The sequence below is a fragment of the Periplaneta americana genome, chromosome 1 (genome assembly GCF_040183065.1).
Source record: "Periplaneta americana isolate PAMFEO1 chromosome 1, P.americana_PAMFEO1_priV1, whole genome shotgun sequence".
Taxonomy (NCBI): Eukaryota; Metazoa; Arthropoda; class Insecta; order Blattodea; family Blattidae; genus Periplaneta; species Periplaneta americana.
This window is the reverse complement of record NC_091117.1, coordinates 191,249,287-191,276,990: the sequence shown is the minus strand read 5'-3', so window position 1 is coordinate 191,276,990 and position 27,704 is coordinate 191,249,287. Positions and strand designations below refer to the sequence as shown.

At 36.1% G+C, this 27,704-nt stretch overlaps 1 protein-coding gene and 1 long non-coding RNA gene across 2 annotated transcripts in view; one reads left to right on the top strand and one right to left on the bottom strand.

The window, feature by feature from the left end:
- Window positions 1-1,095: 1,095 nt before the first annotated feature.
- Window positions 1,096-1,489, bottom strand: LOC138709487 (uncharacterized). Its single transcript, XR_011334940.1, has 2 exons — window positions 1,434-1,489; window positions 1,096-1,400 (listed from the first exon to the last, which is right to left on the bottom strand). It is a non-coding gene; the product is annotated as an uncharacterized lncRNA (long non-coding RNA).
- A 2,529-nt stretch (window positions 1,490-4,018) lies between these two features.
- The window catches only part of LOC138695354 (beta-galactosidase-like), a 210,289-nt gene continuing 186,603 nt past the window's right edge, over window positions 4,019-27,704 (top strand). The window contains exons 1-5 of the mRNA XM_069819796.1: window positions 4,019-4,353; window positions 6,961-7,171; window positions 9,952-10,126; window positions 11,124-11,475; window positions 23,734-24,143. Of these exons, the coding sequence (XP_069675897.1) occupies window positions 4,031-4,353; window positions 6,961-7,171; window positions 9,952-10,126; window positions 11,124-11,475; window positions 23,734-24,143 (1,471 nt within the window). The 5' untranslated portion in view covers window positions 4,019-4,030. The remainder of the gene's footprint in view (window positions 4,354-6,960; window positions 7,172-9,951; window positions 10,127-11,123; window positions 11,476-23,733; window positions 24,144-27,704) is intronic.

Sequence of the window (27,704 nt, the reverse complement as noted above, 5' to 3'; positions counted from 1 at the left end):
GATGCTGCCCCTTATATGGTCAAAGCTGGACAAGCATTATCTGTTGTATATCCTAAATTGACTCATTTTACTTGTGTGGCGCATGCATTTCATCGTGTGGCAGAAGTGGTCAGAGACAATTTCCCTAAAGTAGATTTGTTGATTTCATCAGTGAAAAAAGTATTTCTCAAAGCTCCCAGTAGAGTTAACGTGTTGAAAGAAATGTACCCTGAAATTCCATTGCCACCAAAGCCAATTTTAACTAGATGGGGTACATGGCTAGAAGCAGTTGAATATTATGCCGAACATATAGACTCTATTAACAATGTTCTCCTTGCATTGGACTCTGAAGATGCAGTCTCAATTGATACTGCGAAAACAGTTACCTGTGACATAAGTGTGAAGAATGACTTAGCTCACATTCAGCATACATTTTCATGCATCATAAAAACGCTCAAAAGTCTCCAAAATAGGCACCTTTCACTATCTGAAAGTTTTGAAATTATAAATAGTACTGTGGAACAACTGAATCGTGGTAGAGGTAAAGTTGCAGATGCAGTAAGAGCTAAGGTGGACACTGTACTTTCAAAAAACCCTGGATATGAAGAACTACAAAAGGTTGTTGCTGTGATGAGTGGTGAATCAACAGTGAAGATTAACTTGGACTTATCCCCAGCAGACATTGTGAAATTGAATTATGTACCAGTTACTTCTTGTGACGTCGAACGCTCTTTTAGTCAGTATAAATCTATCCTCAGAGACAATAGAAGAAGATTCACTTTTCAGCACTTGAAAGAAATGTTTGTAACCTATTGTTATGGTAACAGACAATAAAAATTGTGTTTTGTTGAAACTACATTGGAAGATAAGGTACGTCCATTATATTTTTTGTTTAGTTTGATTAAAATGTACCAATATTTAACGTACATAGTCATTTTTTTATAATTTTAAGTCCATATTTAATTCCATATTTTGGTAAAAATCCATATTTAATTCCATATTTTGGTAAAAATAACTACATATATATTTACATATTTCATATATTTTTAGTCCATATAAATCCGTTCCCTGATTATTACATTATTAGGCCTTACCTCTTCTGGAACCATGGTCCTGCATCTTTTTTTTCTTTTCTCTATGATGCCAAATTCCCTATAACATGGCATGTAGGAATGTTCTGAAACCAGGAATTTCAAGTCCACTGAATCAAAATGTTTCTTGGCAATAATGTAAATCAGGACCATTAGAATCACCCGATTCTTATTCTGCCCTGCACAGTTATCAGCCCATATTTGTCTAGACACACTCTGATGTTGTAAAAGGAGTTACTACCTTCTCCGCGCCAACAGCTGTGCACATACAACTTACAACATCTAGTGACTACGTTTCCAACTTCGTTTCATTACATACGGACATACTACCTTCTCTGTGCCACTGGTATGGCCATTTACTACCTTCTCAATGAAAAACCTAAAAATTCGAATTTTTGGCAGTTACGACCTTTCCCATGTCAATGCCTCAATTGACAATGAATGGAGGTGATATGATCGACATTCTCCCGGTTCCCTTACGATTCCGGGAGCTTAATAGAAGTTAGTTTTATAGAATGCTGAGTGAATCCCCAACGTTTCTGAAAGTTATGGCCAGATGAGAAATTTCTCCTCCACCTGAATTTCAACCTATTTTAACTAGTCCGTATTCAATCTCACAAGATCAACTCGACTACCTTAGGGTAGTTTTAGTAAATATTAATCTCATTTTTATTTGTACTCATATTACGCATATACTACTCTATTTCTCTTGATTGATTTACAGTGATCGAATCTTGTTATTTTCGTTATTTGTAAGATTACATCAATATTTTTCCTAATGAAATATCTAAATTTACAGCAATCTACTATTACAGGAAATGTAATTAAATCTATTTATCCAAATATAGTCAATTTTTTCCTCTTTCATTAAAATTAAACAATTGTTGCACATACAGAATGATTCAGGGAAAATAATGGTTGGTAGTATGGGCTATTGTGAGTAAAAGAGGATTTTGATGATATAAGTCTATATAGGGTGATTCATGAGAATTACGGAGCTTATTTTCGAAGACATTCCGAGCAAAAAATGTCATATAAACATTTGTCCTAATCTTAATATATTCAGAATTACACTAATTTGAATTTGTTTGTAAAATATATTTTTTCTTTAGTTTTAAGGGTAAAAGAATATTACAAATAGAGAATGAACTATTCAGAAGTATCATTTCTTTAATTAGCTAGTGTTCTGAAGTTTAAAATGTGTTGTAATTTGCTTTGTTCAGATTTTGTTTTTGAATTTTTAACTAAAAATCACATCTTTCTTACGTACTCATCACAAAAATTGTTACAAATCATACGATTTTAGGAACTTGATTCTTTACAGTTAAATTATGCATCCTAATGTACAGTCTTGAAGAATTTACAAGATTTGTAACAATTGAAGACATTATTACAAAAACAACCCTTGTCAAAATTAGTATTTTTCAGGAGAACAATAAAAATAAATAGAACAACACATGTCAGCTGTTTCCGTACAACTGGTGTTTACCCTTGTGTCTATTGCACCTGACATGAGTCGTTTTTGGAGTCTATAAACATTTGAAATGGTAGCAAATGTGTCCTTAACTCAATTTCATCAAAAGTCACTAGGCCTGTTTTTGTAATAATGTCTTCAATTGTTGCGATAAATGAGTAAGAAAATATAATTTTGTGCGAGATCGTGCGTATTTGCTTGTTTTCCGCACAGAACCAATACGCGGTAAGTGTGAAATACCACATTCAGTATTCCCAACGTAACACACATAACAATTTCCCTCTTCTTATCGCTTAAGCGCGACATTCATTTTACTGCTTTAGGCTTTTAACATATTATTTTTAGAGACGTTTAACATAGTAATAATAATTATAAATTGGAAACTTACCACTGCAATTGCACCTAAATTGCACTGTTAATTATTGTTTTTAAATATTTGCAAAAATTAAGTAAAGTCTACTACTCCACGAAACTTATTGCATTCCTGATACAAGTAACATTAAGGAAGCCGTGAAAAAATCAACAAGATTCCAGATGCAGATGTTATTACGGTACTGCAATATGTTATATAAATAATATTGTTAAAATATTAAAATGAAAAATAAATCATTACATAACATTACTGTTTGTTTTAAGTTCGCATTTATAGACGGGGGGGGGGGGAAGACAGACGTATATCACGGCCTGCTGGAGTATAGTAAACACAGAAAACATTTTATAGCAACAATGTTGAAAAAAGGTATTTTGGTTTTCCGAAGTTGCCGTCATTAAACAGAAACCAACATGGAGATTTCATTGCAACTAATTAGAAATTCGTCTTTCAGGTATGTAATAAACGATCTTCGCACAAAATAATGTACGATACACGAGCGGTATGTTTGTTTTCATGTTCTCGGAAATTAAAAAAGCTCAACTACGTTTCGCTTTTTCAATCTTTTCCTCGACCATGAAAACGTCAACATACCGCTCTTGTAACGTATATTACTATTGTAGTTAAAAATCGAAAAAGAAAATCTGTCAAAGGAATGTGGAATTTACAACAGATTTTTAGTTTCAGAATATTAGCTAATTAAAGAAATGATACTCCTGAATAGTTCATTCTTTATCTGTAATATTCTTTTATCCTTAGAACTCAAGAATAATGGTATTTCACAAACAATTTCAAATTAGTGTAACTCTGTGAAAATATTGAGATTAGGGGAAATGTTTATATGACATCTTTTGCTGAGAATGACGGTAAATCCTCGTGAATCACCCTATATATTATACAGTATTTCTACTTTACGATGTCATAAAATAGCCTAAATGTAATTGAAATCCCTGGACATATTTAGTTCGCACTCTGTTTTTAAACCTCTTTATTTACTAGTAATAAAAAGTAAACAGGCACGTCTATTCAAAATTCCAACTTTTCTAGTATTGTTGACAGCATGTGTTCAATACTTTGTTGTGTATTTCCCTGGCAACTAGCGAAGCGGACGCATATATGAGCACCATGATCTGCTGCAGTCTGTGCTTTTTCACGCTGCTATGGCTGCAGTCCGATGCCAGCTTGTTCCGGGCGGAAGGAGGCAGAGATGTGTTCCTGCACGACAACCGCAGTAGTTCGGTGTTCGTGGCAGGTTGTCTGGACTATTTCAGAGTACCGCGCCCATATTGGCGTCGGCGGATACGCCTTATGCGAGCCGCTGGAGTCAACGCGTTGCAAACGTCCGTGGAATGGAGTTCCCACGAGCCATCTCCAGGGCAGTTTGACTTCGAAGGCGACAATGATGTCGTCGAGTTTATCAAAACCGCTCAGAAAGAAAAGTAAGTCTTAAGTCAGCTAAAGGAGCAGTTAGATGGTTACTACTCTCAATAAGCCAGGAATTCGTTAGAATCTAGCCAAGGGAGATAAAAATATCCAGCTTAACTACCTTCGTGAAGGAAAAAGATTGGTCTACCATCAACCACAGCATTAAGCGAGGGAAACAGTAGAAAACTCGACCAATCAATCGCAGTGTAAATTTTTGTGGATGAAGTTTGTGTTTCTCAGTTCTTAATTTTCTTGATATATCATTGAAATATCTCCATTAATAACATATTCCTTATTAGACCTGTAGTAAAAACGAGATACAATCAACAGTCTTCCAGGTGACGTTCTCTCGAACAATAACAAGAAAATAAATCTCTGTGCTCTAGTTAATAAAATACAAATATTTCGTGCTTTAAGGGGACAAGGTAGTCTACGCATTTTCATAGTACGCAATGAAGTGGTTATTTCTCCAAAAGCATAAAAGCTGTTCTTTTCAAATTTTTACATGTTACTCTACATGCGTTTAGGATTATATCGGTGGTTAGTTTGTTGTATTAACTGCTATAACTGAGTTTAAAAAATTGTATTCAAACGAAAGAAAAAAAAAAAAAAGAAAGAAATTGTTAAATTCATACATCTTTCTCTTGAAAACTGTTTAATGTACATGGCAAAAATTTTTCATACATATTTCCAATATACTTATCTACGTTTAGTGGTAAAATTATATATCTAGCTCGATTTTGTCAATTAAAAGAAATAATATACTTTTATAAACATTCTGCTGAGAAAAACCTGAAATTTTCAACACAAAAATATATATAAATCTTGTAATACATATTATATCAATGTAAAAGTGCTACCATTACGCCATTATATGATGTACAATGAGCGTGCAAAATTTCATCTCTGTAACACTAATAGTTTCTGAGATATAGAGCATATATACATAAAAATGTTATTTTAAGAAAACCGCGTTTAAAAATTGACATCAATTTCTGACTTACTTACAAATCTACACTAATTATAATATTACCACTACTATTTAGGCCTACATCATTACTGTTAATTTACAACACTATCACTACTGGTATTTACATCCTGCACAACGTTTTCACTTTCACATTCAGTGAAGGGGCGTGGCACTACTGATTTAATGAGACACCCGCTTCAATTACTCTCTCTCTCTCTCTCTCTCTCTATATATATATATATATATATATATATATATATATATTTTTTTTTTTTTTGATCAGGAAGTTTCAGGGAATTTACTGTATTTCCGTTAAAAACAAAAATTAATTTTTTTTTTAATTCTTAGTACCTTGTCCTCTTAAGATATCCTATAATTATCTTCACTACAAGATCATCAATGCTGCGACGCATTAAGTCGTCTGCTAGCGTAACCAATTACGAGCGACTGCTACACTACTGGCAATAGTCTGCTCAAATATTTCCTTCCACAGTGTCTAGCAAAGGACCACATGTAGGTTCTGGCTCTTCTGTTCCTCCTGTTGTTCTGAGAATCCTCCCAAGATAAGGAGACAACAAAGTATTTAAAAATAATTTTATACGCTGATATTTAATTTTATGTCGACCATGCCGAAATGTAGTAATTATACACTTGGTAGAAGCCTTTTAATGAAGCTCATTAAAGTACACCTATTCATTAAAGTTCAGGTGTCCCACCAATCAGAAAACACCATTGTAGCAATATGAAAGCGCAAGTATCGATTATTCTCGGATATGCAATCGAAAGACAACTAGCGAAACATCACGGAGGCTGGAAATCCAATATTGTCGCAGAAGGTTATGTTCTGTTACTATAATAATTAGCGTTAATTGTAAATAATATTCAAATAAATTCAATTTGTCATCTAGTTTTTCAATGTCTAAATCAATTTCAAGGTTATATCAAGATTGTTTATTTTACTCTCTAGATTATATCAAGGTCAATGACATTTGTTTCTCGGAAAAAATCAATACTTTCGCGTCTGCGCACATCTCACAATTTACGAGATATTGCACAAGGTCAGTTCCGCTCCCCAGTCAGATAAGAATAACATGAATACTTATTAATAAGTTCAAGTTAGAAATATGGTCGAGCATAAAAAGTCGTATGAAACTTGCCTATAATGGTAATTAAGTCGCTCGTATGAAAATTATGAAACTCGCTTGCGCTCGTTTCATAAACATACTCGCGTCTTAATTACTACCATTATAGGCTCGTTGCATAATGTACTATTTAACAATTATTTTCTTGCAAGAATTAAAAAAATGCTTAAATAAAACACTACGGCGGGAGTTTAGGTAAAATAATCAAATAGCCCTACTTGTTATGATGTGTACGACCCTCCTATCAAAAGTACGATAATTTGGAACTAATTGTGCGATCCAGTCAAGCCTCAGGGTTGGTAACGCTGATTGTACATAGACTTTGCGACATGGGCAAGAATTTTCCGGAACAGTTGTTTCCTCTCCGTCATAATAATCACTTCTACACTTGGTCGTCTTCCTGCAGATCGACCTCCATGAGATTTCTATCACACATGTTTCATGAAGCAAGTAACTTTGTGAATGCTTTGAGTTCACGCCAACGCCTGAAGCTTCAGATATATTCGCAGCCTTCTGGTCATCCTGCGAGCGGGTCCATTCATCGGGGCGGAGCGCGACTTCGGGGGACTGCCCTCCTGGCTGCTCTGGGAATATCCCGACATTCGCCTGCGCAGCAACGACCCGCACTACTTGATGAGAGTGGAGCTCTATCTGGCCCAGCTGCTGCCTCGCATCCGTCCACTGCTCGATGTCAACGGCGGTCCTGTCATTCTAGTAGAGGTGACTTGAACAAATGAAAAGAGGTTTTCTTCGTAATCACTTATTCGAATATTAGATTTAATCACCCTCACGCTATTATTATTCGTCCACAATCGATCGACTCAATGTCATTCGCACTGAGAATTCACTGCCAGCCAACACTAAAGGCTGGTTCACAATAAACCAGGAACGGAAACGACAACGGGAACGAGAACGGAAATAATGTAAAAATAAATGTATTTAAATGTGAGCATTCACAATAGTTAATTATTTATTTGTCTAATGGGTAGTAACCTACATGATATTTACTATCATTGACTGAGGGAAAAACAAGAAAGTGGTGAACAAAACTACGGATTAAGTAATTAAAAACATTCGGGCTCTGGCTTCCCAGTAGCGGTCGACTTCAGATCAGGGCATTTTGCAAGATGTTGTCTATCCATGTCTTCCTGTTGATGGCACAAAATGCAAGATGCTGATGGAAGGCTGCCAAGACGATTGAGGTGTTTACCCAGGATGTCATGTTCAGTGTTAAGACGAAAGCTTGCAACTGCCAGTCTTCTGGGTTCAGGAGGTATATCCTTCAGTAATTTCCTACGTTGTTGCTAAATGTTTATGTCCAATTCTTGTTGGTGATCATTTTTTTGTAGTTGCTTGATATATTGTTTTACTGAGCTAAATGACAAAGGTTTCCGTGGGTTTATTTTGAGATTGGCACCCTTCTTAGCTAATGTGTCAGCCTGTTCATTCCCATGTAGATTACAATGTCCTGGGATCCATTGTAACACAATGCGACATAGACCTACCTCCACGTGGTGAACCCTGGACAACGCTTTGCGGCAAAATGGTCTATAATAAGGCAAAGAAAATGAGAAAGCAAACCAATAGTTAATTATGAATGCTGACATTTAAATACTGTACATTTATTTTAACATTATTTCCGTTCTCGTCCTCGTTGTCGTTTCCGTTCCCGGTTTATTGTGAACCAGCCTTAACGTATCCTCTGGCAAAGAGCAAGGGTTTCACACAAAATCATTAAGACTCGGATAAAGCTAGACGCGCACATACTGGAAAAAATTCTTTCGCCGCGTTCGGATTTTTATTCTTTGCATTATTTTAAATGGAGCATCGCCCACTTGCCCGTATCGCTCCTATCTGCATGACCGGATTCCGATCAGAATTCTGGCCAGAGAATTCTAAACAGATTTCCGTACGGTCCAAGATCGAAATAAAGAATCCCATGGCAAATATATCGATTGCAAGGCCTCTAATCGCGGTAATATTGAAGGTATAGTGAAATGGATGACGAGAAGCATATTTTATTAAGTCCAACAGTATGAAGAGCTTTATAATTTATGAAATTAGAATTATACCAATGTATTAAGTCCGGGTCAACTTACTTAATACCCTAAGGGTGAAACCTAACCTATGTGTTATTAATAGAGACCGGATTTTTATGTAATATCAAGATGTGAAATATGCACATATCTATGTAAGAAAAATAAGCTGAATATGTACCAAAACATGTAAAATCATGAAAATATTTAATATCAATATTTGGCAGATATAGGATAGGTAAGACTCCCCAGTTGTGATTTCATAGAGCACCCGACTTTTTTACCGCACACTTGACACATAACTATTTTTCCATCTGTAGTGAAAGCTTCGTCCATCGCAATCCATGATTTTATTTTTGTCGTTAGGGTTGAAGATACAGAGGCCATTTTTGTTAGTTAAAATCAGTTGATAAACTCACTTGCACTTTATATTGTAAGTACTAAAACTAGAGAACTGAGTGAAATGAGTGACACAACAGTACTGCAAGCACTGTTTCGCTTTACTGGATTAGGAGAAAGTAAGAGGAGATGTGGGACACATGCATTTTAGCTGCTCCCTGTAAGAAACAAAGTACCTACTAATACCTTAAACTATAGGCATTTACAAACTGTTGTTTGAAAAGTGACATTCCTGTCTCATTCAGAAAGGTAGGATTACTCCACCCGAGAACCAAACTTTCTAATTGCTCGGAAAATCACAATCCGTAAAGGTCTACTAAATTTAAAGTAAAGAGGTCAAGCAATAACCTGAAAAGCTATTTATTTTAATCTTTCAACATCTTTCCAGTTTGTTCCTTTACTCCAGATTCTTTTCAAAAGTCGGCTGCTTTATTGTGACTCATGTCAGACTTAACATGGGTTTTCCCTGGAAGGATTAGGAAGAGGGTGGGTAAGGTTGCAAATTACATGGGAACGGCTTGTTAAGACGTGTACAGAACAATTATACTTCGAGACAAATCATGTTGTCCTCATCCCACTTCACCGCATGAAGGCAACGCTACTCTCTGAGTGATTCTTACAATACAAGGTAGTTGTATGAGAGAGGTTGCCTTTTGTTCACTCATATTTACAGTGGGCGGTATGGGGTGAGTGTGTCTATTACTTCCTGGAACTAAGGACGTTATGTTTCGTCCCGAAATACGAGTATATCATTTCTTGGGTAGGTAAAAAGGCTTTTTAAATCTGTGTATTTCAAATTGTAAACTTCCTCAGCAGAAGTTTTTTTTCCCCCTTTTAGAGGAGTAAAAATGAATAAAACCCCTAAATATGTAGATTTATTTAATACCAAGCCATAATATGTAATGTGTGGTAAATCTGTAAAAATATGTAGTATCAAATTTTAATATATTAATAGTAATTACAAGATTCGCAAAGATTTGTTAATTATATACGGTTAGATTGAAAGGAATACAATATGAAATTACATAAAAATCCGGTCTCTAATTATTAAGTGTGTCTCCACAGATAGTGACGGAGACAACGAATCACCAGACGAAACTGAAGGACCTGTACCGCCGACATCTGGGACATGAAGTCGCTCTAGTCGTAGTGAACACCGCGAAAAGCAGATTTAATAACCCTGCTAGAACCATGGGATCCATCTTCAACTTCTTCAGCCCTTCTTATGATTGGGACGCAGGTGAGCGAAAATTGCAACAGATTTTATTGTAACTTATAAATTTATCATATGAAACATTGTTGAATTGAAAATAGCGGAAAGAAACCTATAAAGTCTGTGTGATGTATCTTGTCTCACTTCGCCTGTATTGTTATGGCGATGGAGGAGTGGAGCGATGCCGTCCATCCATCCAGTGGCGGAAGGAACTAGTTGATACATTCTGTAGCACAAAATAAAATAACAAATTACCTCTCCTCGTACTGTGTAGTTCCGTCACTGAGCTTGTCTTTCAAGAAACTGAGTTCCGGCAGCCTGTACAATAACAAGGTTTTGAAAGGAATCCTGAAAATTTACAACCCTCCTATAATCTCCACCCTCATTTGAAGGGGCTTGGTTTTATTGCTACTGAGACAAGATAAACCTTACCAGGTATAGTACTGGATTCAGTTAATGTAATAAGTAGGGCTAGGATTTTGATGAAATTGCATCTTTTTTTCTAGTAAGGCAGAAATATAGCTGCTTTAGTATTTATATGTTATGTGATAAACTGAGTGTTTTAAGACATATTTGTTAGGACATTTTTTTTTAACTTTTGGCTGTTTCAACTCATAAGAGCATCTTTTGTTTTATTCGTCATTTTTTTTAGGGATTTTCATTTAATTTTGGGCATAAGTCCCCATTATTAATGTAAAATAATGTTTATTTCCTTTGACATTTTCTTTACATATTTTGTCCATCAATACCCATTATTTTGTATAATATTTAAATCGTTTTTCTATTCAAATATTGCCATTGGGAATAAATTTGAATAAGAAACAAAAAAAAGTTTCCTTCCCAGGCAGGATTCGAACCACGAAAGTCTTGGTTACCAGTCTATCGTGCTCTGGAGTGAACGAGGCTCTGAAATCAGCTACAAGGGTCGGTCCGGTTTTTTTTTTTGCCACTACTGTACAATGATAAATGTTTAATGGCGATAATGTTTATTCAGTTTAAGAAAGTGTTTCTCTTCTGTTGCCAGATACACGACCATTATACTATAGCTCACAGAGTGTGGACATCTCAGAGCGCTTCCAGAGGGAAGAGTTGGAAATAGGATGGTGCGCCCTCTGGGGGTTCGCATGGAAGCTCCTCTCAACATCGCAGTTCGAGGCCATGATGCGTCATTCCCTGCTGCAGACCACGAATCGCACTATCACGAGCCTCTCTGTGTTTCATGGGGGAAGCAACTTTGGATTTGGGGCGGGGGCCTTTTATGTGCCCCAAACTATGACTTACGTGCCCTATACCACGTCCTACGACTGTGACGCCCCCATCAACGAAGCTGGCACCGTCACCCCGAAGTTTCATATGCTACGTGAACTCCTCACGAAGTATGTACAGAACACTGTAATTGCAATGCAGTGCTTGTAATTGCTCAATGTACAAAGGAACCGTCTCAGGTTATGGTGCTTAAATTGAATGAAAATACATATTTAAGCTAATTTTCGGTCTTCATGAAATGTGGTGATAGTCGTTCGTTTCGCTTTTTTATCGTTTACGAAATATACTGATTTGAAAATCGTTGCTACTTATACCGCTTCTTGCGCGCACTCAGATTCTCATATTAAAGTTGCTCCGCTACACTATATCACAGCACTCGCATTAAGACAGTCAATTTTCCCCTAACTCATATTAGTTCCATGGCATCTTTCACTCATTCGTACACCGTCCAAATCCATAGGTATGCACCTGGAAGTCTAGGAACACGATTGTACATACTATGCTCTCAAGAACCGAAAAGGGAATTTGGATCTAAAGTAAAAAAACGTCTAGACAAAAAAAAAAGTCATTTAGGGCCATATTCATAGACATTCTTAGCGCGGGCTTCCGATGGATGATCAGCGAACTAACGTTTTCCGTATTCATAAGCAAATGTTAGCGATATGATAATATGATATGAATCCTATACAAGTAATCAGTCGATAGCCGATACTTTAGCATGCTCGTAGCGCGGGCTAGCAAAACGTCTATACATAGCACCCTACGTATATGTCGTGGTCGATGCAAGTAGTTCCGGTAAACTGACAAAAAAAGCGCGTGAGAAGATAGTTAAGAGATGCATTTCTCCCGGATGTTAAGAAAGACACATTACTACTTCTGTATTCCTGGAGTGGTCTGATAGATGACACTATATTTACTTTTAAAGGAGTAAACAATACTTTAGATGGCAAGACAAAAACTATAAGATTTATTTATTTCAAATTAGTCTTAATTTTTGTAGTTGATCCATTTTTATTAGGTAATTATTATTTAATGAGAGTTATTCTTGCTTATTTATTTGCTTTTGAATTATTTTATATGTAAATTTTTGCGTGATTTATAATTTTGTAGTCGGATGTGATATTCATGTCCACAGCAGGCTTTGGAAACAACACTGAAAGTGCATTGCATTGCCATCTCGCGGAAACTGCTGTAACTATTATATCGAGAACTGTTGAGCAAGCCTCCTGGCGGCCGCGGCAGTTTGAGATTATGCTTGAATTTAATGGAAATGTATATTGAAGCTAATTTTCGGTCGTTAAGAAATGTGGTAATAATCGTTCGTTTCGCTTTTTTTATCTTTTACGAAATATATTGATTTGAAAATCGTTGCTACTTATACCGCTTTTTGCGTGCACTCGAATCCTAATATGTCCGCGACACTACATCACAGCTCTCGCATTAATGCTCTAGTCAATTTTTCCCCCTAACTCATATTAGTACAGTAGTAGTGCAATCCATGGCATCTTTCACTCATTCATACATCGTCCAACTCCATAGATATGCAGCTGGAAATCTAGGAGCACGACTGTACATACTATGCTCTCAAGAACCGAAAGGGGAATTTGGACCTAAAATAAAACAACGTGTAGACAAAGATAAGCAATTTAATGTCGTGTCGATGCAAGTAGTTCCGCTCTACTGACAAAAAAAAAGCGCGTGAGAAGATGGTTAAAAGATGCATTTCTCCCTGATATTAAGAAAGACACACTACTACTTCTGGATTCCTGGAGTGGCCAGATAGATGACACTATATGAGCCGTTCAGAGCAAAAGTGGTGTAAGTAAAAAATGGGAAATGAGGTTAAATAAACATTCTGTAAAATACAGCGCAAAGTAGCAATTAAAATGACTTTGCTGTCCACTGACTACTAATAGTTTAAATTAATTTGAATATTAATTGCTACTTTGCGCTGTATTTTACAGAATGTTTACTTTAAGCCTCATTACAAATTTTTGACTTACACCACTTCTGCTCTGAACGGCTCATATTTACTTTTGAAAGTGGTAAACAATTCTTTAGATGGCAAGACAAAAACTACAATATTTATTTATTTCAAATTAGTCTTAATTTTTGTAGTTGATCAATTTTTTATTAGGTATTTATTATTTAATGAGTGTTATTCTTGCTTATTTATTTGCTTTTGAATTATTTTATATGTAAATTTTTGCGTAATTTGTAATAAGTGGTCTAATGTGATATTCATGTACACAGCAGACTTTGGCAACACAACTGAAAGTGCATTGCATTGCCATCTCGTGGAAATTGCTGCAACTACTATATCGAGAAATGTTGAGCAAGCCACCTGGCGGCGCGCCGGTTTGAGTTTGTGCTTGAATTGAATGAAAATGCATATTGAAGCTAATTTTCGTTCGTTAAGAAACGTGGTGATAGTCGTTCGTTTCGCTTTTTCCTCGTTTACGAAATTTATTGATTTGAAAATCATTGCTTCTTGCGTGCACTCAGATCCTCATAATCACAGCTGTCGCATTAATGCTCTAGTCAATTTTTCCCCCTAACTCATATTAGTGCAGTAGTAGTGCAATCCATGGCATCTTTCACTGATTCGTATACCGTCCAAATCCATAGGTATGCAGCTGGAAGTCTAGGAACACGACTGTACATACTATGCTCTCAGGAACCGAAAGGGGAATTTGGACCTAAAATAAAACAACGTGTAGACAAAGATAAGCCATTTAATGTCGTGTCGATGCAAGTATTTCCGGTAAACTAACAAAAAAAAAAAAGCACGTGAGAAGATGGTTAAGAGATGCATTTCTCCCGGATGTTAAGAAAGACACATTACTACTTCTGTATTCCTGGAGTGGTCTGATAGATGACACTATATTTATTTTTAATAGGGGCGTATTTTGCGGGCTACCGGGGCTACCGGCGGTAGCCCAAGGAAATTACAAAAGAAAAAGGTTATAATATAACATAATGTAATAATTTTGTATTATTAGTTTTACCATAGTAATTAAAATTAAAGTAATTGTTAGATATATTTTGTGTAATAATAGGGTGAGCGGTAGCCCAAACCCTTTAACCAGTATACGCCACTGCAAGGAGTAAACAATACTTTAGATGGCAAGACAAAAACTATAAGATTTATTTATTTCAAATTAGTCTTAATTTTTGTAGTTGATCCATTTTTTATTAGGTAATTATTATTTAATGAGTGTTATTCTTGCTTATTTATTTGCTTTTGAATTATTTTATATGTAAATTTTTGCGTGATTTATAATTTTGTAGTCTGATGTGATATTCATGACCACAGTAGGCTTTGGCAACACAATTGAAAGTGCATTGCATTGCCATCTCGTGGAAATTTCTGCAACTACTATATCGAGAAATATTGAGCAGGCCACCTGGCGGCCGCGGCGGTTTGAGATTATGCTTGAATTTAATGGAAATGCATTTAAGCTAATTTTCGTTCGTTAAGAAACGTGGTTATAGTCGTTCGTTTCGCTTTTTCCTCGTTTGCGAAATATATTGATTTGAAAATCATTGCTTTTCGCGTGCACTCAGATCCTCATAGCTCCGCGACACTACATCACAGCTCTCGCATTAATGCTCTAGTCAATTTTTCCCCCTAACTCATATTAGTACAGTAGTAGTGCAATCCATGGCATCTTTCACTCATTCATACATCGTCCAACTCCATAGATATGCAGCTGGAAATCTAGGAACACGACTCTACATACTATGCTCTCAAGAACCGAAAGGGGAATTTGGACCTAAAATAAAACAACGTGTAGACAAAGATAAGCCATTTAATGTCGTGTCGATACAAGTAGTTCCGCTGTACTGACAAAAAAAAAAAAAGAGCGTGAGAAGATGGTTAAGAGATGCATTTCTCCCTGATATTAAGAAAGACACACTACTACTTCTGGATTCCTCGAGTGGTCAGATAGATGACACTATATGAGCCGTTCAGAGCAAAAGTGGTGTAAGTAAAAAATGGGAAATGGGGGTAAAGCAAAAAAATTCTGTAAAATACAGCGCAAAGTAGCAATTAAAATTACTTTGCTATCCACTGACTACTAATAGTTTAAATTAATTAGAATATTAATTGCTACTTTACGTTGTATTTTACAGAATGTTTACTTTAACCCTCATTACCAATTTTTGGCTTACAACACTTCTGCTCATATTTACTTTTAAAGGAGTATACAATACTTCAGATGGTAAGACAAAAACTACAATATTTATTTATTTCAAATTAGTCTTAATTTTTGTAGTTGATCTAATTTTTTGTTAGGTTCGAGTATTTATTATTTAATGAGTGTTATTCTTGCTTATTTATTTGCTTTTGAATTATTTTATATGTAAATTTTTGCGTGATTTGTAATAAGTAGTCTAATGTGATATTCATGTACACATCAGGCTTTGGCAACACAACTGAAAGTGCATTGCATTGCCATCTCGTGGAAATTGCTGCAACTACTATATCGAGAAATGTTGAGCAGGCCACCTGGCGGACAAGGCGGTTTCAGATTTTGCTTGAATTGAATGAAAATGCATATTGAAGCTAATTTTCGTTCGTTAAGAAACGTTCGCTTTTTCCTCGCTTACGAAATATATTGATTTGAAAATCGATGCTACTTATATCGCTTCTTGCGTGCACTGGGATCCTCATACAGCAGTTCCGCGACACCGTATCACAGCTCTCGCATTAATGCTCTAGTATATTTTCTTTTTCTCTTAACTCATATCATACAGTACTCTTGCTGTAATACAAATTCAATTTGAATTTAAAATATGTATTAAATTTGTGACTCACCTTAAATATGACAGTGTGGATTCAAAATGAAGTGGTCGGACAAAGTGCCATTCAACGATGCAAAAGTTCCAAGACCTTAGCTAATACTTACTTACTTACTGGCTTTTAAGGAACCCGGAGGTTCATTGCCGCCCTCACATAAGCCCGCCATTGGTCCCTATCCTGAGCAAGATTAATCCAGTCCCTACCATCATATCCCACCACCCTGAGATTAATCCAGTCTCTATCATCATATCCCACCTCCCTCAAATCCATTTTAATATTATCTTCCCATCTACGTCTCGGCCTCCACAAAGGTCTTTTCCCCTTTGGCCTCCCAACTAACACTCTATATGCATTTCTGGATTCGCCCATACATGCTACATGCCCTGCCCATCTCAAACGTCTGGATTTAATGTTCCTAATTATGTCAGGTGAAGGATATAATGCGTTCAGGTCTGCGTTGTGTAACTTTCTTAATTCTCCTGTAACTTCATCCCTTTTAGCCCCAAATATTTTCCTAAGAACCTTATTCTCAAAAACTCTCAATCTCTGTTCCTCTTTCAAAGTGAGAGTCCAAGTTTCACAGCCATACAGAACAACCGGTAATATAACTGTTTTATAAATTCTAACTTTCAGATTTTTTGACAGAAGACTAGATGACAAAATCTTCTCAACAGAATAATAACAGGCATTTCCCATGTTTATTCTGCGTTTAATTTCCTCCCGAGTGTCATTTATATTTGTTACTGTTGCTCCAAGATATTTGAAATTTTCCACCTCTTCGAAGGATAAATCTCCAACTTTTATAGTTCCATTACGTACAATATTCTGGTTACGAGACATAATCATATACTTAGTCTTTTCGGGATTTTCTTCCAACCCTATCTCTTTACTTGCTTCAAGTAGAATTTCTGCGTTTTCCCTAATCGTTTGTGGATTTTCTCCTGACATATTCACGTCATCCGCATAGACAAGAAGCTGATGTAACCCGTTCAATTCCAAACCCTCTCTGTTATCCTGAACTTTCCTAATGACACATTCTCCTTAGCTTATACTGCCTAGGTTAAAAATAATTTAAATCTAAAATAGTAGGGTATCTAATCCTATTTTACAATTAAAGATTTAAAAGTTTCAAACAAAATGAAGTCATAAAAATCTTAAAAGGTCACCTAAAAGTAATAATATTAACGTAAAAAATTTCCAACTACTTAAACAAAAAAAATTCACTTATATTCATTGTATAATCGCTGATGTTGGCACAAATTTTACCAATAATAAGTCAAAATTATCTAATAAAATTCCCATAAATTAATACAACTTATTACTGCGAATGATTAACAAAAATTTAAAATCATTCAGATAAATAGACTTACTTACTTACTTATGGCTTTTAAGGAACCCGGAGGATCATTGCCGCCCTCACATAATCCCGCTATAGGTCCCTATCCTGAGCAAGATTAATCCAGTCCCTACCATCATATCCCACCTCCCTCAAATCCATTTTAATATTATCCTCCCATCTACGTCTCGGCCTCCCCAAAGGTCTTATTCCCTCCGGTCTCCCAACTAACACGATATGCATTTCTGGATTCGCCCATACGTGCTACATGCCCTGCCCATCTCAAACGTCTGGATTTAATGTTCCTAATTATGTCAGGTGAAGGATATAATGCGTGCAGCTCTGCGTTGTGTAACTTTCTTCTTTCTCCTGTAACTTCATCCCTTTTAGCCCCAAATATTTTCCTAAGAACCTTATTCTCAAAAACTCTCAATCTCTGTTCCTCTCTCAAAGTGAGAGTCCAAGTTTCACATCCATAAAGAACAACCGGTAATATAACTGTTTTATATATTCTGACTTTCAGATTTTTTGACAGCAGACTAGATGACAAAAGCTTCTCAACCGAATAATAACACATATAAATAGACTACAATTTATTATAAATCACGCAAAAATTTGCATATAAAGTAATTCAAAAGCAAATAAATAAGCAAGAATAACACTCATTAAATAATAAACACATAAAAAATATATCAACTAAAAAAAATTAAGACTAATTTGAAATAGGCCTATATAAAAAAATTAAAAACCGAATTTCTCCATTTTATATAGGCTGACTTTTCACACTCTTCTGTAACACACACACACTGAACGTTACCAAACTTTCTCACATGTTTCTCCGTCACATACCCATACCTCTGCCACGCGTATATTAGCATGTCTTTGAGGACAGGTGAATGAAACTGTTGGTACACAACAGAATGGAATATCATTATGAAGCACCTATCGCGCAATGTGTCTGGAATGTTTTCACAGATAATTTGGTCTGAAATAGTCTTCTAGCCTTCGAATTACAAATTTATATTGTCTAAAAAAGTGCACATCCAAGAGTTGCAAAAACACTGCAAACAGATTTATTCAATACTCCAAGTTCTCAGCTTAAATTAGAATAAAAATCTCTGAAGGCAGTCTCGTTTTTCAATTGTCACTTAGATTTTTTTATCTGGGTCTGTATATCTGGGACGGTTCTTCAGCCAATACAAACACAAAATAAAAATCTCCACCTATTCTTGTACCTAGACGCAAAATCTGCTAGTTTTGATAGTACTTAGACTATAGGTATCCTACAAGCAAAACTCAGCTCGGACTTCTCGTGGCGCGCATGCTATACCTCTCTTACCCCCCTGCGGTAGCCGTGAGAGCAAGCTGGGAACGGGAGCATACGTCATCTGCGTGAAACAGTCACGCCCGCTGGTTTCTGCGCACTGAGTTTTCCTTGTTGGATGCCTATATACTCAATACATTTAAAAATGAAATAGTGCAGAGCGCTAAGAAAACCTCTCCACCAATCCACACCAACACCAATACAAGCAGCGACCGACGTGACTCGGTCGGTAACGCGTTCGCCTGCTGATCCGGAGTTGCACTCGGGCGTGGGTTCGATCCCGCTTGGGCTGATTACCTGGTTGGGTTAACCCACGTTTTTCTAAATTGGAGAAAAAAGAGTTTTATGAATGAGGCTGAAAAAAAAATATTACAAATTATCTTTATTTTGCTTTTTGTGAACTTGAGGTAATAGCATACACTATAAATTTACATATTTTGTCAAAAGTTTTCTCTTTCTTGTCCAAAATGAAACAGATTCAATAATATGAACCTTCTTTCAACATTCCAACACATTCGCAAAAACTGTGTCCTACATAAACAAGTATTTATATTCACTACTAATCCAAACATTAATAATTACATCTTTCATTTAGCCAGTTTTCTGAATTACACTTCCTTTTTCGATAATTTCCATTAATCTTCACATTTTCGCCAACATTCTCTTTTGCTGTTGCTGCAATTGTTCATATTTATATTCTCAGTACAACATAAGTGCTGTTCAAGATTACAATAATTAATGTGGTTATTACTTATGATATTTTTTATAATTTGTAGATTATAAAAGTTTATATAAGTTACTCATTAATATATTTTTCTAATTTAGAAAATGTTACTCAGTGTTGGCTATCTTGCTTATTCAATAGTTCCGATAATTTCCACTAGAATGCAGCTGTTTTGCAGCAATTGGTTAGCCCGTTCTTGAGATAAAAGAAAAAGCAAATCATAAAACACAAGAACTTTAGCCAACTTTGTTTAACCTAATATGATCGCTGGAGAATAGCCCAAAGTCAAAAAAGACAGATCACATAACCGACAACAGATTTCAGCACTTAATTCGACAATTTTAATTTTGAAGGTTAACAACAATTGTTTATATGCATCTGAAGTTTGACTAGTGTAATATGTAGATAGTCGGCGATGTAAGCTATGGAGGAGGAAAGGAACTAACCATTCTACCACATTATTTCCTGGCCAAGTTGCCTCATAAGTGGTGTCTTGTTGGTATCACTTGTGAGTATCAATATCAATTCATTATTTTACAGTCAAATGACTTATCATACAAATGTAATTAACACATTAAAATTATTATTACATCACATTCGCTAACGTTTTCGCCATTTCGGCATCATCAGACAACAAATTATTACGATATCAAATTTGAATAAAGTCTTACATAGTTAAACAAATACAACATATAATTAACCTATATATTATAACATAAACTCAACAGAAGTTATATAATCCAATATCAAAATGTATATGGAATTGTTAAAAAATTACGGTCATTGTGTTATCTTGTCAGTGTCAACAATTTCAAGTCTAACAATATACATAAATGTAACCTATTTACAATACTTAAATATGTTTATTTTATTGTACATCATTCATCAACTTATCAGACTGAATTGAGTTGGAGGTTAAAACCTATCAAATCATTATACATAGAATAGTTTTCCACAAACGTTTTCAACCTATTAATAGGTCAACTTCAGGTGGTTACATAAAAATGAAAAGTATAATTATGTGAACACAAGGTCTACTTTTCATTATTATATAACCATTTGAAGATGACCTATTAATAGGTTGAAAACGTTTGTGGAAAACTATTTTATGTATAATGTTTTGATAGGTTTTTAACCTTCAACTCAATTCAATCTCATAAGCTGATGAATGATGTACAATAAAATAAACACATTTAAGTATTAATATAACTTATTGAAAGTAGAAATAATAAAAATGACTTTCAAATTTATATTCACAATAAGTAATATTGTACTTAATTTATTTAAAATTGAAGTTAAAAATCAAGAATATATACCATTTGTGACATTTTATTTAACTTGGTATTGTATATATTATATATTGTAGGCTTTATTTAGTAACTTTCGTGGAAAATTGAACTTCGTGTTATTTTTGTTGTAATTTGCAAAACGTATTGCGATGCTACTAGAGACATGCTATTATGTATGGTATATAGAATTGATCTTGTGCTTGTTATGAATTTGGTTGTGCTGTAGAATAATTACAGACGTGGACAAATTATTAAACTAAAACGTTTTCTTGAAAACATAATATAATTCGTCATATCAACTATCAGTATAATTTACAGAGTCTCTATTGCTGTAAATATGATTGTTTACATCTTCTGGTATAATTTTCCAATGGTTAAGTATATTTTTTCTGTCTATGTTGGTACTATTGGTGTTTTAATTATATACTGCAGAAGATATTCTTTCATGGCCTGCAAGAAGACCGGACATGAACGAAATTGAAAATCTGTGATCTATACTGAAGAAGAAAGTGAACAAAAAAGAGGCTTACAACAAAACATGGACTCATTCAAGCACTGTCTGATATCTGGCTAAATGATACTGATTAGGGCTAGGATTTTGATGAAATTGCATCTTTTTTCTAGTAAGCCAGAAACATAGCTGCTTTAGTATTTATGTGTTATGTGATAAACTGAGTGTTTTAAGACATATTTGTTAGGGCATTTTTTTGCCTGTTTCAACTCATAAGAGCATCTTTTGTTTTATTCGGTCATTTTTTAGGCATTTTTATTTAATTTTGGCCATAAATTCCCATTATTAATGTAAAATAATGTTTATTTCCTTTGATATTTTCTCTACATATTTTCTCCATTAATACCCATTATTTTGTATACCATTTTAATCGTTTTTCTACACAAATATTGTCATTTTAACGTAGTACACCCCATGTAATGGATCAGTTCAACCACCCCTTCAATATAGACTCCTTTATACCTGCTAGTTCCGGATAACAGTGGCCTTGTGGTGAAGTACATGGAAACTACATCAGGTAAAGTAATTAATTATAAAGTGTACTACTTAGAAAAATTATGTAAAGTCAAATAAATTTAAATGTTAGTACTAGAATTTAATTTAATTACTAGTCTAAATATTAAGTAGTACAAAACCTCTTTTCCTACTAAGCCAATTGTGTAAGATCAATTTTTAGGGCCTAGTTAAGGGCATTTTTTTTTTAGATTTCTAGGTCATAAATGCATTGTTTTAGAACATTTTTTCATGATTTATGGGTCATCAAAATTCTAGCCCTAATACTGATATTCAAAGAAAGTGCCAAACTTCGGTTTCCAGCATCCCTGACAAAATCAACGTATTAATAAAGAATAAGGGAATGTTCACAAAATATTAGTAACCTCCAGACTCAATTTTTTGTTCATTATTTCTGTGCAAAATACATTTTTGTTCATTATTTCTGCCGATAAATACAGCTTCGTTGCACATATAATTAATTTAGTCTAATAATTTGTCCACGTCTGTATTACAACCCGTTATTCTGAGCATGCCTTCATTGTCATTAGACTAAAAATACACACATTGTAACATTAATACTGTAGAGCAGACGTCTCCAAAACCGTACTCGCGAGTAAGCCCCTGAACGGAACCGAAGCCAGTACGTAATGAGCGCGCTCCGCCTCACCCATCCCCACTTGTACTGTACTCAGTGTTTATGCGCAAACGAAGAGCAGTGGTGGACTGCCATTACCACTGTATTGGTCGGCGTGTTCCACCGTTTCACAATGTCTTCTAATCATGGACGTAGCACATTCAAAGATGAAGAGGAAGAGGAATTTTTTGTGTTAGTGGGGAGAATGTGAAATGCTTAATTTGTTCGAAAATTCTTAAGGAAAATTCAACATGCGACGACAATACTCGACTCTTCACAAAGAATATCATATAATTACAGGCATGTTGGACATGTGAAAATAATTTATTTTAGGGCTATCTGTATTACTGTTGGTTATACATAACAAACAGTATATTACACTACGTTTACACTCAGTTCCGCATGACATACTTATAGTTTTTTGTTTAATTTTAGTTGAAATGCTTAGGCCTACAAATATTTTGATAAATATAAAACAAGAAAATGCAAACACAAATCATACACGTGTTCTCAGTCTTAAACAAAGAAAGCTTCTTGCTAGCTATGTTCTAGCTTGGAATATTGGAAAATCAATGAAGCCCTTTACAGAAGCATCATTTGTAAAATCGTGCATACAGGACGTTACTAAAATACTGTGCCCAGAACAAAGTCAAAGTTTAAGAAAATGAAATTGTTTCTAATTACAGTTCAGAGAAGGAATTTCAAGATTGTAAATATAATTGAATCTGAAGTCGAAACCACAATTAACCAGTTTGTAGCTTACTCACTTCCATTGGACGAAGGCACAGATAGAAATGACGAAGTTCACCTATCCATTTTCATCCGAGGAGTTAATAAACATTTTACTGTGTCTGAATGTCTTCTAGGTGTAATTACGAAATACAAATGGAGAAGATCTTTTCCAGGCACTGAAAGACACCATAGAACAGAAGAGATTGAATTTGCAATGACTTGTGTCAATAGCAACAGAAGGGGCTCCAGCTTCATAGTATGTCAAAATAATATACAAAAGTATGATATTTATTATTCTTTTGATGCTATTATTTGTAAACATAAGCAGACCGTTGCCGGGATCCCCCACTGACCGCTCCCATATGTTGAGGTACGAGTCTCTTCCCCTTCTCTAGTCTTACAGCACACTGTGTTCGGCGGGCAGCATCGAGAGTACGAATGACGATACGCTTTTTGGAGACCTCTGCTGTAGAGTGTAAACTTTTCGACCCTGTATCGAGTACCCACTTTGTGCAGGCATCTGCCTGACACACCGCCCGTCCCAGAAGTAGAGACTTCTGCACAATACGGAGACGTGGAGCTGCTCGGCACAGCTTGCCTGCTGGAGTCGCACGGGTTGGCCCGCAACGTCACCACGAACTTCCGGGCCCTCACTTTCGAGGAGCTGCGCCAGGCGTCTGGCCTGGTTGTGTACGAGACGGAGCTGCGAGAGGAACTGGGGGACTGTCAGCTCTTCGTCCCCCAACTCAGGGACCGTGCGCAGGTGTACCTAGATCGCCATCTTGTGGGGATCCTCTCTCGCACAGTCAAGACTTTCAGACTAGATCTAACTCATCTCCACAAGGGCACTCTGCTGCAAATCGTGGTGGAGAATCTGGGGCGTGCCTACCCCGACTCTTGGGATGACGCACATAAGCATTATAAAGGTGGGCACTATGTTATGATTAGAGTAAGGAGGTATATGAGATCAGCAAATACATAAGGTTCGTTCCAACAAGCGGTTCATGGATCAGTTCATGTACGGTTCCTGTACCATCTTATGCGCATGCGCTAGTTGAGCATCTGCTATGGGATTGAAATTGGACTGGACGCTGTTGGAACGCTTTCACGGATCGTTATGTACTAAATCCAGAGATGCTATAACTGTGATCATCTTTGCTAAGAACGGGATGCTTATTATTATTATTATTATTATTATTATTATTATTATTATTATTATTATTGTTATCGTTTCGCAGCTAATTCTAATTGCAGAAAATAGAATTTCGATCATTTTCTATAAAAAGATGACAAAAAATATGGAAGGCAAGAATTCCACTAATTCAATGTGTACTGGGGGACTCTCATCTAAAAATAGCTTTTTTTTTAATTATCAATGTATGTACGTTATTTATTATACTTTTAATCGAAGCTGCATGTTGAAATTGTAATTAACTATTTCAATACCCAAATAATTTCCATTTCCTTTCTTTTTGGCGAAAATTTAAATTAAATCTCTAGTTTTATTATTCGTCTGCACTGTCACTTTTCATCTTTAACCTCATTGATGTGAACAGTCGATCATGTCTTTCTTCAGTATCCAGGAGACGTTGGTGAGCTTATGCGCATGCGCGTCTCGCGTACTCTTCCGTACATGCTTCAATCCACGGACTATTTCTGACCGTTCCGAACCCGTGTCAAAAGCTTGTTGGAACGCCCGACTGCAGTACATGTTTCCGGTTCAGGACTGGTTCGGATTGTGTTGGAACGCTTTTTCTGTACTGCGCATGCTCACGATGGTTACGGACGGTTCTTGATTGTTGTTGGAACGAACCTGATAGTCAGTCATGGTCCACTGTTGCCGGAACGTGCCGTAACAAATGATATAAACAAATGATAAACAAACGGTAAACAAATTATATAATCCCCTTTCTGATACATCTGATCTCGTTCCCACCCATTTTCCCGAATCCGCATTCCCGAATGGACGTTTTCCTGAAGCTACCTTTTCCCGAGTGCTACTTTCCCGAAGCCACGGTCCCGAATTTCATGTACTATTCAGTTTCCCGAATATATTATGCCAGAAATTCCCGAACAGTAAAAGAATGAACTGACAATCACTACATGTTGCCAGGAAACAAAAATAGTACATTATGCAACGAGCCTATAATGGTAGTAATTAAGACGCGAGTATGTTCGTTTATGAAACGAGCGCAAGCGAGTTTCATAATTTTCATACGAGCGTCTTAATTACTATTATAGGCAAGTTTCATAAGACTTTTTATGCTCGACCATATTTCTAACTTGAAATTATTCAGAAATATTCATGTTACGGTTATGTAAGTGAGGAGTGGAAATGACCTGAATTGTGAGATGTGCGCAGACGCGAAAGTATTGATTTTTTCCGAAACACGAATGTCATTGACCTTGATATAATCTAGAGAATAACATGAACATTAGGCTTGATATAACCTGGAAATTGATTTAGAATTGAAAAACGAGATGACAAATTGAATTTACTTGAATATTATTTACAGTTAACGCTAACAGAACATAACCTTCTGCGACAGTATTGGATTTCCAGCCTCCGTGACTTCGCTATTTGTCTTTCGATTGCATATCCGAGAATAATCGATACTTGCGGTTTTATAATGGTACAATCAGTACAAAGGTGATTTATCATTGGCTGAAGAACTGAATTATAATGAATAGGTGTACTTTAATGAGGTGCATTAAAGGGCTACTACCAGGTGTATACTTACTACATTTCGGCATGGTCGAGCATAAAATTACAAAAACTACATTTAAGCTTAGGCAGATTTATTAAATTTATATTATGAGAAACATGGCAGATGAAGCTACAATAATAATACTTCAACGTTTTTTTTATTTTAGTAGGTTATTTTACGACGCTTTATCAACATCTTAGGTTATTTAGCGTCTGAATGGCATGAAGGTGATAATGCCGGTGAAATGAGTCCGGGGTCCAACACCGAAAGTTACCCAACATTTGCTCATATTGGGTTGAGGGAAAACCCCGGAAAAAACCTCAACCAGGTAACTTGCCCCGACAGGGAATCGAACCCGGGCCACCTGGTTTCGCGGCTAGACGTGCTAACCGTTACTCCACAGGTGTGGACTACTTCAACGTGAGGACGCTTTTGCTGGATGATAACGTGTATTTAAAGAGCAAGAATGCGGTTGGAGGAAAAATATACTGGGATTGTGCAAAAGTAGAATGTTCTGTGTGGACGATTACTTCTGGACCGCCTAATAACCTGCAAGTACTGAAAGAGCCAGCCGCAGAGAGAGTGGCTACAACTTCAACACGAATACGAATTATCGTGCAGGATTATCACACCTAAGTAGCCAATAACAGACACCTCGATTACCTGAGGACACTTGAACATTATTTCACTTTGTAAAGAGAAAGTGTAATTAATTATAGGCTACCATAATTATATTAAATACACTTGTGTATTATTGAGAAAATGGAAATCAAAAAAATCTGGAATGTGGATACGGGAATTTTGTATTCGGGAAAATGGAATTTCAGGAAAATTGAAATCAAAGAAATCGGGAAAATGTCTGTCGGGAATGTAGATTCGAGAAAGTGGATGTTCGGGAATGCGGATTCGGGAAGATGTCCGGGAATCATCTGATATAATTTGTAGCCTACTCCTTTGCCTTTGTATAGGACTTAATCCGAGTTAATAATTCAGATTTCTTTCGTCGAATGAGTATGTTTAATTACTTTTTGAATAATTAAAAATTATACAGGGTGATTCATTATTACGTGTAAATACTTTGTGTGTGTAATGCAGAGGTGAAACTAAGACTAAAACGTTCTATACAACGTTTTCTTAAAACCTTTAATTCCAGAGTTAACGCCATTTTTCGTGGAACTTGCGCTCCCAAACAAAGAAAGGATAACATGCCATGAACTAATTATTACTTTCGTACAGTGCATTTGGACTTCAATACAAAAATAACCAAAGTCACTAAATCCATATCCTCGGCAGTCCACTTATGCACGTTTTGTGAACTAAAACCAAACACTGTAAAGAATGCAAAGAATTTCTTCTGGACTTTACACACGTGCACAATTCTTAGTGTAATGCATGTTCAAAGTGCTGTCCCTCAACTTGAAGAAGTCCAGAGGGTTCATGTCCGGTGATCTGGCTGGCCAAGGAGTTGGCCCTGCGCGACCTATCCATTGACCTGGATACGCAGCATTGAGATACGCCTTTACGTTGCGGCAGTAATGCGCAGGAGCATCATCGTGCATAAACCATAAGTTCATTCGCGTTGCAAGAGGGATATCATGTAGCATACCATGCAGTTCGCGTTCCAAGAATGCGCGGTAGATTTCCCCAGTCAACCGCGGAGGTAGAACTCGAGGTCCGAGTAACTGATTCCTCACAATACCACACCAAATGTGTGGCAGAACAGTAATGCCTATGCAGTTACTACGACGTAGGTGCCATCTACTGGAACTCTGGAATTAA